The sequence below is a fragment of the Ostrinia furnacalis genome, unplaced genomic scaffold, assembly GCF_004193835.3.
Source record: "Ostrinia furnacalis isolate ACB-3 unplaced genomic scaffold, ASM419383v2 OfSCF4158, whole genome shotgun sequence".
NCBI lineage: Eukaryota > Metazoa > Arthropoda > Insecta > Lepidoptera > Crambidae > Ostrinia > Ostrinia furnacalis.
The window spans coordinates 89433-102766 of NW_021134397.1; the positions used below are offsets into that span (position 1 = coordinate 89433).

The window sequence follows — 13334 nt, forward strand, 5'->3', positions numbered from 1 at the left end:
TCTATTTGTGCATATTTTATCTATGTATTGAAATAATTGATGCATTTTAGAAGGCATTTTATAGTATAGCTAGCGAGTCTATTTTTTCAGAGTGAGATTTTTTAAGCTGAAAATGAAAGATTGTAATGAGATGTGTGCATTGGGATGTTGCAATTAAGTATGAATTTTAATTTCAGAGTCGAAGGAGAAGGAGTCTAGCTGAATTGCGTCCGCCGAGGATTGAACAGACAAACCACCGCCAATTGATTATATTTTAGAGAGAAGCTGCTGTTTACAGAGAGGTGCCGCGGCCGCGCCGCGCATCCGCCGCATTACGTTTCGTTACTCGGAATACGACGTCGTTCGATCTCATCTCACCACGACACCCACCCGGCTGCTACGATCGAACCATGTCGTAGCCATCTTAGTTTAGTCCTTAGTTTATCACATTGATTTTTTTTTTCGTGAAAAAATAAATTATGGTAACCACATTCGATTTTCGACAGCGAAATTAACAATGAATTTTATAATTTTAAAACAGTTTTATTTTGTACGTTTGGCCTAAGTTAGGTATCGTTTCTGAAATTACGAGTCTTTTATTATAGTTTAACGTTTAAGACTTTATTTTTAAGATGAGATATTTTAATCTGCAGTTATTTTGAATGGCTATTATATATCTAAGATGCAGAGATGCTTAATCTTTATGTATGTTAAGCTTTAATATTTTATTAGTAAATGTTTAAAATTTGGCCCCACGAGACCACACCCGCCCCGGGCCCGCGCCCCTCGATCGAATCCTTGCGTGTGATATTTTGTGGTAGGTATGCTAGATGTTTTGCGGTAAGTATTTTTATGCTGCCTTTACATGACATATTATTTTTAATTTGAGCCTAAAATATATGATTGTTTTATATTTTTTATACTTAGAGATTTTGTAAATTATTTTCTAGTTAAGAAGAGTTCACGGAATTTATTTAAACGCACCGGAAGATCGTCCGTCTAGGCTCAAAGTCGGCCGGGGTCGCCTCCGGCTGGGCGACTGTAGAAACACTATCGACGAGTATTTTGTGGCTACCTATAAGGTCTTGTAACTCATGTAATCGAATCATCTATGGATATTTCTAATATTTTTGTATTACCAAACGATGTAACGAGGTCTCGTATAAAGCTTTTTTTATGTATCTTTACACAAATATCACATATCTAATCGACGTACACTTTCACACAACTTATAATTAGGAATAATATTTTGATACCAATATTCACTGCATTTCTTTTGATATACCTAGTATATATTTACCTACTCTTAATTTTCGTAAGGTTGTAAGTAACTTTTACCGCCATATATGTACAGTATGGTTATAGGTATATGTACCCAGTACTTTAACGTTTTATCTGTGTAACACATATCATGCGGATGTAAAATGTAACTCTGAGAGGCTGAATGTAGTCCGGATCTCCGGAGTAAACTCCACTTCCCCCAACACTGCTCAACCACTCTGTGCTGACGCAATTATGCTCTATCTGAATGGCTGACTCGGTTAACTCTTTAGAATTTTTATAAAAATTTTACCCTTTTTGAACAATTTTGCGAGAGCATAGTTAGCGTGAGTGCACTGTCCAGCGTCCGTATGGCTTGCGCCGGCCGCGCGCGCGGCGTTCCGTTGCATGGCCGCCCCCGCCTGCCAGTCAGGACTCAGGAGGCGGCCGCGGCTTTGTTCGTACAGTGGCTTGGTGCTAGTTTCGTATTGTGCGCGGATACAACTCGCTTCAGTGTCTCGGACCAATATCTTAAAGCTATTTTAGTCTCCTTATCGGTAATCCTTCGCTTTGTGTGTCAAATATGTGCGAATTTCTTGTAATGTAAACATATATTATTGAATCATGTGTATATCGACCTGTATAATGGTTTAGAATTATCTCTGAATTTTCTTCTATAAGGATATTTGATGGAATTCAATAGTGATTGAGAGCTGGGGTGACCGCGCCGTTGGTGATTGTGTCCAAATTGTTGTAGGTTAGTATCGAATGATGCCAATATTAAAATATCTAGGAAAGAGGGTTAACTCGCGCCGTCACGCCAGCCAGCTCCACAGACTGGGTCGTTATTGTATTAACACATTTATTTTTATAAGGGCGGGCCAGTGTGATATCTATACTATGAAATGGATAAATAAATATGTATGATCTGTAAAAATGCTTAAGTGAGTCTTTATTTTTTATCATCCCTTCCCCTCATAACATAAAGCATAGGTACACACGCACACAGTTGCAAACATAATTTAGAAACCAGTCTTTCTCAGTCTTTGAGGAACTACTTGCATGTTCATTTGAACAGATTTTGATGAGATTCTTTTAATATGCTTAGGCCTTTGATTCTTGCAAGTCAAGACGAATGAAACGTCACAGTACAATACACAACATACCTATCACTAAAGAAATGTAAAAAATAATTCACACCAAAAATATTTAGTAAGATCTTGTAACCCTTGTCAAGGTTTCTTGACCGCGATTACTTACTTAAGTACCTACATTAGGTTAGGTTAAGAGTGAGAAAATAAACTGAAGTTACCATACTGTTACGATTTATTGGACCATGATCAATCTAAATTAGGGATGTTGCGAATATTCGCATCCGCATCCGCATATGCGGAACATTCGCATTGATTTTGACATTCGCATCCGCATCCGCATCCGCATAAATCGACGAGGATCTGATGCGGATGCGGATTTGTAGCAGGTCGCGACAAGAAAGAAAGGGGCAGTCCCGGCGAGTGGCGCGCGTCAACCGAATGTGTTGATTGACCAATAGGAAAGCAATGATTTTTGTTTTTGGACCTCAGTGAATCGGTGACGGTGGCGCGTCTTGCTATTGTTTTGTTGTAATTACTAGTGAGTAGTTGTGACAAGTGACAAGAACTGAAGCGTACGTTTGATTTTATTGTGGTTTTTGTTAAGAACAATTTAACATAATACGTAATACCTTCATTCGTATTACGAACCTTAAGTAAAGTTTTATTTACTATTTGGATAAGTGAACTATGCCAACACCTACGCAAAGTGAAATTTGGACGTATTTCAAACCTGTGGACAACGACCGGGAGAAATCGCAATGTAAAATATGTAACAAAACATATTCGCGAAAGGGCCGAACAACATCGTCATTAATAAATCATTTGAAATCAATGCACGCTAAGGAGTTTGCTTTGTTTGAAAAAGCAAATAACGAAAAGCTACAGAAAATAAAAAATGATGCCGGTAAGTTATATTTTATGCAATATTTTTTTTGTTAAGTCGGGCGTTTATTATTGTCTGACATCGCTGATTTATCCTTATGATATTATAGTAGTTTTGGGTAATTATATAGGTAGCTATTTAAAAACTTGTAATTTCTTTAATAAGGGCCGTTCCTACGAGTTGCGTAAACTGAATTTTGAATCCAAAATCTTAGATTTGTCATATGAACTAAAATTTAGCTAAAAGTGTAGTTTAAGACAGTTTTTCAAATTTAATTATTAAGTTATATAATAATTATATACTAAAAGTAATTCATTCTCTACTTTATTATTAAATAAAAAATGATAAATAAGGCTGTGTTTCTTTCTCTACTAAGCCAACACTTAAGTTTTTTGTACAGATCCGCATCCGCATCCGCATCCGCGGATGTGAGCCTCTTAAAATCCGCATCCGCATCCGCATCCGCATCCGCGGATGTGGAAAAAAGTGGATCCGCAACATCCCTAATCTAAATAGACACCGTAGATGACGACATTCGCGAAATGCCGGTTCCAGTTTCCAGAATTTAGTGGACACTAACATGCAGTCCCGCTAGTGGTCGAACAGGCTTGGAACCCTTGAAAATCTTGAAATGCAGTTGAGCAGTTCCTACTTACATTAGAAGCGATAGAATAAAATTAATGCCGCGATAGTTACCTACTGTTACGATTTATTGGACCATGATCAATCTAAATAGACACCGTAGACGACGACGTTCGCGAATATGTGCGGGTTCTCGAAGTTGGTGGTCACGAACATGTCCCGCTCGTGGTCCCAGGAACGAGTGGAACAAGGCTTGGAACCCTTGAAATGCAGTTCCTACTTACTACCTACATTAGGAGCGATAGAATAAAATCAATGCTGCGATAGTTAGGTACTGTTATGATTTATTGGACCATGATCAATCTAAATAGACACCGTAGACGACGACGTTCGCGAATATGTGCGGGTTCTCGAAGTTGGTGGTCACGAACATGTCCCGCTCGTGGTCCCACAGGAACGAGTGGAACATCTGCACGCCTTGCTGCCGCTGCTGGCCGATCGTCACCACCACTATTATCCGGTACCTGCAAAAATGGACGATGATCGTTATTTTTCAAAAGATCTTTGCGTAAATATCTGGTGATTACTCGTTCGTTATCATCAATAGGTCATTTAGTGTATCGCAGGAGAAATACCCTCATGTAGGTGATGGAGGCAAAATGATTGGTGATAATGAAGATTCAATAGAACCCATCTTATGTCTTTTAGAAGACTTTTAGTAATAATGTAAGTATTCTTAGTAATTATGAATGATAAGAGTGAATGTTACTGAATCTTTATTATCATGTAACCCATCTATGTTAAGACTTCAGTCGGTTACAGACACTACATTACAGCAAAATCTTAACTTAATTTTCAACCAGCAGGTATTAATTAAGGGCACCCACTGGTCGCGAAATGTCCATGGTCCTTCGTGCCGGATTTATTGATTTAGTCCGTGCGTTCAACTAACCATTACCGAAAATTTCGAGGCCAAAGTGGACATTGTGTCCTGGACACAATGTCCACTTTGGTTCGTGTCCACGTAGGTTTTGTGTGTCATTATTTATTGTAAAAAGGTAGTACATCATAGTAGTTTAAAAAGAACCCACCATTTCACTAGTTTGATTTTCTAACACTTTCGTCTGCAGCAATAACAATAAAAACAAGATAATGCGGACATTCCAGCCAAGAATGGTAATATGTACATCATTTTCGTCTTCTGAGCCCCTGCTATAATACTATGCGATGCGCATAACTCTATAGCTAGGGCTTTTTCGTTTTTCGTTGTGCATTATTTGTTTACGAAGTGCACTCTGACATTATAATGTGACGTAATTATGTCAAGCGAAGATTCTGTCACACTTACCTGTTAAAGTTTTCTTCTTTTATGGCGTTTCGTACAGTTTCTGTTAAGCTGAGTGTTAAATCAGGAACAGTCTTTTCACTGTATTCGGCTTCCGCTAGCTCGGTGTCTACCAGTTCTTTTAGTATTTTTTGAACTCTTTCTTCACTAAAACGTTTTCTGGGATTCAATTGGTACGTCGGTTGATAAGTCCGAACCTGTTTAGTAGTATCTGGTTGAGTTTCCGACATGTTGTAGTGAGTAGTTTGATAGAGTTTGATCAATATTTATTAAAGAGTGGTTACTAAAAAAAGTTGCGGACTAGGTTTAAGTGTGTACTTGCTAACAAAATAGGAGACAATGGGTCCTATTGTTCCAAATACACCTAAGTTTGGTCCTAATTTAGCAGTCTTACACGCTAATACAAGAAGTAGGTACCCTCGGTCTCTATTCTCTGTATACAAGGCGCTGGGTGGGAACATGTAACTTGTGTTTTTTTGGTAGAATTTAGGGCTTTTTAAAGTAATTCGATTATTATGGAATATGTTATTTACTTAAAATTAATATATTCACCGGTTTAGTTTTATTGCTAGTTCTTCGGCCCATTTCACTCAATCGACAAACTGAAAATCTTTTATATTCCTTGGACATTTTTATTCGAAGTTTTTCTTCCAAAATTCTCAAATAAATTGTATTGATTTCACTTTATAATTATGAAATTATTATATTAATAATGTGGCCATCTAGATTAAAGAAGGGGACTATCTTCGCGTCCATGGAGTGTCACTTACACGATTATATTCATTATCTCCAAGCCGTAATTTAAAATTTTAAAAACATAGACGTCACTGTCAAAGTTCTGTCAATGTCAGTCAGTATCTGTTTGTGTGTGTTTTACGCGCTATGTTTACCGCAGTTTACCGATTACTTTATTTACTAACCGAAACGTGTTTTTAATTACTCTTTTTCTCAGTCTCTAGCTAGACAATTACTTGGTGGTAAAGTAATTCATTCAAGTTCATAAATGTGAAGCAACATGAGTAAACAACTTTCGCTCGATGTGTATTTCAACAAGTCAAAATCAAGTGTTATTTCACCACTTCCGAGCAAATCTATCATGAATAGTGATCATAAACTAACCAAAGTTGGTAAAAAACGTAATCTATCTTTAAGAAAATCTGTTACTCCGTCCAAGGCTCCTAAAGTGACTCCTCATAAAAACGATCGAGAGGTCATAAATTTGTGCAGTGACGAGGATGATGACGATCTCAGAGGTCAGACAAGTGATAACATTACACCGCCAAAACGTAATGCACACGAACTGATTGATGTGCAAAATATGGAGGCTGCTAGTAAGCTTATAGCAAATAATGACAAAAAAGGGCATGGAATAGTGAATTTGCTTACATATGAAGATGAAATTAGCATAAAAAACGAATTTGAAACTCCCAAAAAGAGTGATGGAAATGATACGGACTCTTCACAGAATACTATAATTTATTCACCACAAACTCCTACCAAAGCTCAACAAACACCTACCATTACTGCACCTTCAGTATATCAAAGCCCTCCATCAGCAAACAAATATTTTTCACCAAATAAGAAAAGAGCTGTGTTTAAAAAAAAAGTATCAGTAAGGAAACAGCTGCTTAAAAATGATGATGAAGTAAACAATGATGAACTATTTCACAATGCTTGTTTAGGACTGGATGATAAAAGTAAGTTATCTTTATTTATTCAATATGTAAATATTTATTTTCATTAACTAAGCAATCAGATACATATGACTAATAGCAAATACAAAGATCTTATTTATTTTTAATATTTTCAGCCATATTTCTATTGAGTATAGTCAATAAGTGTAAGAATAACAACTCCCTTTGGCATTTACTTGACGAAGAGTCTCAAAGTTTGCTATTAAGATGTATGCATGTTGTGAAACCTGGCATGAGGCTGGTATGCCGACTCTACTGGCACAAAGAAGGCTGGTACAAGAAGGAAAAACTCAAATTTATACTTGCTGGAAATGAGGAAATTGATGATCCTACCTTGCATGAGGTGCTCCAGTCTTTGGAAGAAAATGGCTTTCTGACTTCAGATGGTAAGTTAAAAAGTAATTAGCCTTTTATCATACATCTTTTTATCATTGAATTTTGAAATCCTGTATTTCTCATTTATTTATTTTTTTAGATCTGTTTGTTAATTGGCACTTAGCACAAGTTAAATAGTTGATTGTAGAATATCTTATTTCAAATTCGTTAATTTTTGATATTTTTTCAGGCAACAGTCTGTCCTTTGAAGACTACACTTCTTTGCTGAATGGTGATGAGTTGAAACAAATCTGTAAAGAACTCAAAATCAAAATAAGTTCTAAACAGGGTGCCATTGCATCGCTGAAGAGTTACAGTAGAGAGAAAAGTATTGTTACTTTTTTTAACACAAACAAAACTAACAACAATACTTCAAGAGTATTGAGAATGTGAGTGTTTTAAATGTTATCTATAGGGAGCGCGTGCACGGGTGACTTGTCACCGAGGCAGTATTATCACAGAATAATAATAAGTACTACGTACAGAAGTTTTACTTCTCGAAGGTCTTTAAAAAGATGTATGCTCAATGTCATTAACAATATGGTGTAATTTAGCCTGTCTAAAGAGTCAAGCACCATTTTGTTGACAAACGTCAGTGATCGGCACTGCGCCGAAGCTATAGGGCTGACTTCGGTAAAATGATGTGACGTGAGGTGCCAAACTGCGGAAAATGGCGGAGGAAATACATGATTTAGCCTGATTTAGCATGAGTTATCATGAATAATATTAACTACTTATTTACCTCTCAGTGTCTTGAGGCAACTTATAAAAGTACATTCTGTGTTTTTATTATTATTTAGGCAGTTAAATACTGCACAGTATTTAGTACACCATTTTCTTTATTTTCTTCCATCATACATAAGAATACGCGTGCGTGAGTCAATGTTCGCTCGTATGTGAGGCCTTGTCGAATAGTATCCTGTAGGTGGGCCATCGTGCGTGTTTTGTTTTCGATGTAAACTCGCGGAGATGAACAGGCCTGGTATTATCCTTGACAGTATATCTGTTTCTTTTACACTTTTATAAAGAAAAAAAGAGAGACATACTGTTACGGTAGCAAAAGTCACTCGTGCGCGCGCGCCGTAAATGTAATTTGACAACGTAAATCAATGTTTGATGTATAATATTCACTTTCAGCATGAGCTCAAAGGCTGGTCCTTGCTATAAACTATCAGATGTAGCAAGAAGAACAATATACAAGTTGTATATTCTGATGTATCTTGGAATTAATTATAACATAATAAGGGAAAAGAATTTAGAGTTAACACTTCTGTATGACAAAATAAACAGAGAGACATATCCAGTGGAGGACGACATGCTTGATGACGCAAGTGTTGTATTTAGAGAGAGAGCTGAGTTTGAAAGGTAGGTATTAAACAAATAATTATGGCCATATGTATTAAGATAAGTACATAATGCATCATTGAGTATTTAATCAAAATTCCTGCATCATATAAATAATATTTGCATCCTATCATTTTGACCTCTGACTTATGTTATTATCCACACCTACTTTTATATTAATATTTAATCTTTTTTTTAGTTATGTAAAGGCCTTTGATGTTTATGAGGCATTCCTGATTGAAGATGTTTTAGACAAAAAAGTCAAAACTGCAACAGAATCTCTTGAAGTATACAAAGGAACAAGTGAAATTGAAGTACAACGGTGAATATTCTTTGTTTCGTGAGTAAAAAATGTTTTATTGCGACTTTATCATAACTAACAAGTAAAATTACTCTAATTTACAGCCAAAAGTCTATTCCAGAGTGGTTGAGACGTTATACACCTTTAAATTTGTATATCAAAATTCTTGAAGCTGGCATCCAAGATCTCAAAAAAAACAAGAAATATCAGTCAGCTCTTGAAATACTGCAGTTGCTGATATCACAGGACTCATTCAGACAACACAAGAAAGCAGAATGGTATGCTGAGATGGCTTTGGTTTTGCAAAAATGTGACCAAAAAGAAGAAGTAAGTTTGTAATACTTTAGGAAAATGCTTGAATTGTAAATAATATTCATCCACTAGCTTTTGCCCGTGGCTTCGCCCGCGTAATATGCAGTTTTTAATCATTACTTGGAGAGATTATGTATAAATAATTATTTTAGGCGGCTGAAATATTATTAGAAGGATTCAGATCTAACCTATCAGAAGAAGCCAAAGATGTGATGCGACCCCGCGCTAAACTAGTCGCAAAGCACACAGCAAACCAAGAAATGAAGAGCGAACTTCTAGACTATGCTAGTAAAGAACAAATATTGGAGAAAAACTTGCGCGGCGTTCATATTTACAAGCAGCCAATGGAGTAAGTGCAAAAAGCTTGTAATTAAATCTGCCTGTATCTGTATATCAAATGTTTATACAGAGTGACAGGGATACTCGACCTTTAGTGACCTCAAGTATAACAACTTTCAAGGAATAGGTCGAGTTATCGAGTATCCCAATCACCCTGTATAGTGATATTGTGTACCTATTTCATGTATCACAAATCACAATGGCTAGAGTTCGAAAATATTTGAATGAGTCGTTTTTGTCAAATCGTTCTGAAAACACAGCCAATCACAGTATTTTAAATTTCATTTTATCTATTTTAATAAATCTCTTTTAATTTCAGTCGAACACAGCAGAAAGGCAAACTAAAGTTTGAGACGCGGCAGTCTGGCGAGAGAACCGTTCACGATGTGGAAGAGTACTGCCTGTCAGAATATTTAAATAAAGGCGAATTCACAAATGGTAAGCTTTAATGTATTTATTTAGAATATTGATGGTCTTTGAACATGATTAGATAGTCAGCTTTTCTATCAGGCAGATAAAGTGCTAAACAGTTTGATTAACAAGATTAGTTGCTTCTAATTATAAAATTAAGAGCCGGTTTTTCGCCCTAGTGATTAGTAAAGTTGTTATTGCTTAATTTTTATTTATTTATTGTTATTAGTAATGTTATTAGTAAGTATGAAAATAATCTTTATGTTTTTTAGGTATGCACTGGGAAGGCAGGATTATAACGACGATGTTCTTCCTATTATTCTGGGATATTATATACTGGAAGCCTCCCGGTTGCGTAGGCGTGTTCCTGACTCGCTTCCAGAAATTGCCGCTGGATTTGTTTTGCGAAAGCTTCTATAAGAACAGGAGCGAGTCGATAGAGGCGCGGCTGTCGTTGATAGAGCGCTCCTCGGTCGAAGAGTTGCTGTGGATTATGCAGTCGAAGTGGTGTACTAGACCTGAAAGTAAGTAGATAATCGTTTTGGTGCAGTAACACTAATGACTGTACTTATGTTTGCCTTCTCTGCAGGTCTATACTATACATAATTAATTATGTTATAGTAATCTACCTAACTCGTTTCACCCTTACGTTCTTTAAATATAGTGTTTTACAAACAGAGCAGGGTTACCATATTGTTATCCAAAGTTTCGAATATTGCCGTCCCTCTCACTCAAAGCAAGATGCTAATGTAAGCAACGGTGACAGACAGCCCCGAAACTACGTAAACTAAACAGCGTTTCGAAGTAGGCCTGCAGGTCGTAGCACCACATAATATGTTAAAGCGTTACCTATTTAAAAGGAAAAACTCCTGCCATCTAATCGTGCAAATCGCATATTCAATTACGGGTCGTGCCAATATTGAATCTTGACTTTAGACGACATCGCAATACGCTCGCTGAACATTGTCCCATATATTATTCACTTAATAAAAAGTTAGATCCTAGTTGAACACAGTTTTAAAGTGATATTTCCATACTAAACGTCACTTTAAAACAGTGTTCAACTAGGGTGTAATTTTTTATTATTAATGGGTTATGGGACAAAGTTTATTTTTTACTAAAGCAATATATCTATTTGTTCCTTTAGCTGAGCACTCGGGCCTCAGCCGCGACAGCATGTCGTGGGAGCAAGTGTGCGGCGTGGTCACGTGCCTCGGCGGCGGCGCGCTGGCGGCGTTATGCCGGCGACTCGCGCGCGACTACCGACACGCGCATTCGGGATTCCCCGACCTTACGCTGTGGAACACTAGGACTAACCAGGTGAGGGTCCTTTAATATGTCATCTGTGTTAAATTTAAGCTGTATGTTTTTTTCGAAACGAAGAAATAAAATAGAATAAATAAATAGTTTAACTTTCGAATGTTAGAAATTATCTATCTATCTATCTATAGTATAAATAAAAATGAATTGCTGTTCGTTACTCTGATTAAAACTCGAGAACGGCTGGGCCGATTGAGCTGATTTTGGTTTTGAAATGTTTGTCAAAGTCCAGGGTAGGTCTAAACGGTGAGCAAATAAGGAAAAATTGCGATGGCTTATTTATTGCCTTTAAGGCGGAACAGAGTTCGCCGGGTCAGCTAGTTAGAAATAGATAGCTTTCTAAGATATATTTTTTAAATTAGATAAGCTTTCTAAATGGGGAGGGGGAGGGGCACTTTGTATGACGTGGATTTGTCACATAATATTCTGAGGCGTGTCAAACAAGCTTATAGTCTGAAAAGAGTAGCAGACTAGCAGTTTTAAGTGCTTACAATCAACAATAGTAATAACTAGCTGACCCGGCGAACTTTGTTCCGCCTTAATGGCAATAAATAAGCAGACTTTTTTTTTATTTCGAACGGGATAAAAAGTATCCTATGTCCTTCTCCTGGCTCTAAACTACCTCCCTGACAATTTTCAGCTAAATCGGTTCAGCCGTTCTTGAGTTATAAGTGGAGTAACTAACACGACTTTCTTTTATATATATAGATATGAGTACACATTTTGAGACCTGGCGGGAACAATAGCTAACTAACGATCGGTGTTTATAGGCAAACGGTATTATCGGCATGATAACGGCATTTTAGTGCCGTGTGCAACGCGTAGTACTCACAAATTCGTACGTGTGTACATTCATTAATTGACAACCACAACCTCTCCTTAATAGGAATAAGTCCAATAAATAGGTTAATCAATCTAAGAAAATGCGCCTTATTATTTCAGATAAGGTTCGTCGAGGTGAAAAGCGACACAGACCGGCCATCGATGAAGCAAATCCAGTGGATGCACTATCTCCAACAAAACGGCATCGACACAGAATTCTGTTACGTAGGCGTTCACACCACCAGGTGTAAAGCTAGGTCCATCTCTTGATATATTATAGTGATTATTATTATACGTAACAAGATGTTGTTGTTTAGTACAAGTGTTCAGTCAAATCATTTGAGGTGTTATAAAACGATAATAAACTCAAGTTTCAAGCCTGTATTACTAATTTTAGTATTTAGACCAGTAGCCGTTTAGAATCTATTTTAGTTGCTGATAGATATTTGACTGTCGTTGTTTTTAAAGTGCCAAAGTATATTTGTTGGATCTTAAAATTCCAAATTGTATGTTACTAAAGTTTAGTTTATCCTATTTTGATGTAGTCATTACGTTTAATTCAGATCATGAACTTTGTGATTCCTATATATGTCGGCTATATGTATTAGTCATAAGCCACATTAAGCTGTGCATTTTTTTGGTGAAATAATATGTTATGTACGTACATAATTAAGATTGATTTTAAATCAATTTTAAAGTAACTAACATAATTTAAATGTTTGAGTGTATTGCAGCAAAAATAGCCTTACTAATAATTAAGTCGTTATAATAAGTCTTACTTGACAAAACTGGGTGCTATTTGTAGAGTAATTATAAGTGATGAATAATTATTGATTATCAAATAAATGATATTTTTGTAAATAATTAAGTAGTTTAAATTCTTTCCTAATGAACTCATTTGTAAACCAAATTAGGCTGTGATAATCTATGCTTGATTCCTCTATGGATTTCTTCCTTGTCACATGAATTGAAAGACAGGAATTACTTCTTTGACATACGTTACTGCACGATTTTTTGATAAATAAACTTGCTAAACAGTATTGGGGTGAATATTTTAAGATTGATAAAGAATCTTCTTTAATCGCGTATCTACGCGCGCCTATGGTGATGTTTCCCGTCTATATCCCGTTGCTGGCGATGTCTGCGGTGTCGGCGCTATCGGTGCTTTACCTCTACTGCAAGAACAGAGGTAACAGGAGGAAAGGCTACGTAGATGTCTCCCAGAAACCATCCACGCACGACCAGAGCCCAGGCGATTAATGGATCTTTGATA

The 13334-nt window shown here is 36.6% G+C and overlaps 3 protein-coding genes across 6 annotated transcripts in view; 2 read left to right on the forward strand and 1 right to left on the reverse strand.

Moving 5' to 3' along the window:
- Positions 1–2183, forward strand: part of LOC114358975 (synaptic vesicle membrane protein VAT-1 homolog-like) — a 39985-nt gene extending 37802 nt beyond the window's left edge. Inside the window, exon 9 of the mRNA XM_028313186.1 lies at positions 177–2183. Coding sequence (XP_028168987.1) covers positions 177–202 — 26 coding nt within the window. The 3' untranslated portion in view covers positions 203–2183. The remainder of the gene's footprint in view (positions 1–176) is intronic.
- Positions 2184–3886: 1703 nt separating this feature from the next.
- On the reverse strand, positions 3887–6622 carry LOC114358973 (tctex1 domain-containing protein 1). 4 transcript variants are annotated; one of them, XM_028313182.1, is made up of 4 exons: positions 5696–6622; positions 5147–5340; positions 4230–4322; positions 3887–4012 (listed from the first exon to the last, which is right to left on the reverse strand). In XM_028313182.1, exons 1-4 carry the CDS (start codon positions 5771–5773, stop codon positions 3940–3942), a joined length of 438 nt encoding a protein of 145 aa, XP_028168983.1. In that variant the 5' UTR covers positions 5774–6622; the 3' UTR covers positions 3887–3939. The 4 variants fall into 4 exon arrangements, 3 of the variants coding, with proteins under 3 accessions (XP_028168983.1, XP_028168982.1, XP_028168984.1); XM_028313181.1 differs by lacking the exon at positions 3887–4012 and having other exon boundaries at positions 4125–4322; XM_028313183.1 differs by lacking the exons at positions 3887–4012; positions 5696–6622 and having other exon boundaries at positions 4125–4322; positions 5147–5382.
- A 331-nt stretch (positions 6623–6953) lies between these two features.
- On the forward strand, positions 6954–12867 carry LOC114358972 (fanconi-associated nuclease 1). Its single transcript, XM_028313180.1, has 10 exons — positions 6954–7223; positions 7403–7601; positions 8350–8577; positions 8756–8878; positions 8962–9184; positions 9322–9518; positions 9828–9946; positions 10192–10443; positions 11067–11239; positions 12182–12867. The coding sequence occupies exons 1-10, from the start codon at positions 7049–7051 to the stop codon at positions 12329–12331; spliced, it is 1839 nt and encodes a 612-aa protein (XP_028168981.1). The 5' UTR covers positions 6954–7048; the 3' UTR covers positions 12332–12867.
- The last annotated feature ends 467 nt before the right edge of the window (positions 12868–13334 follow it).

Bases quoted from the DNA above. Each gene is read 5' to 3' on its own strand.
- LOC114358973 (XM_028313182.1), bottom strand. From the start codon at position 5,773: ATGTCCAAGGAATATAAAAGATTTTCAGTTTGTCGATTGAGTGAAATG. The intron at 4,323-5,146 runs GTAAGTGTGACA...CCATTTTTGCAG, and splicing joins AAAGAAGAAAACTTTAACAG to GTACCGGATAATAGTGGTGG. The intron at 4,013-4,229 runs GTTCGTGACCAC...CGAGCGGGACAT, and splicing joins TGGGACCACGAGCGGGACAT to GTTCGTGACCACCAACTTCG.
- LOC114358972 (XM_028313180.1), top strand. From the start codon at position 7,049: ATGCATGTTGTGAAACCTGGCATGAGGCTGGTATGCCGACTCTACTGG. The intron at 9,185-9,321 runs GTAAGTTTGTAA...TAATTATTTTAG, and splicing joins AATGTGACCAAAAAGAAGAA to GCGGCTGAAATATTATTAGA. The intron at 11,240-12,181 runs GTGAGGGTCCTT...TTATTATTTCAG, and splicing joins GGAACACTAGGACTAACCAG to ATAAGGTTCGTCGAGGTGAA.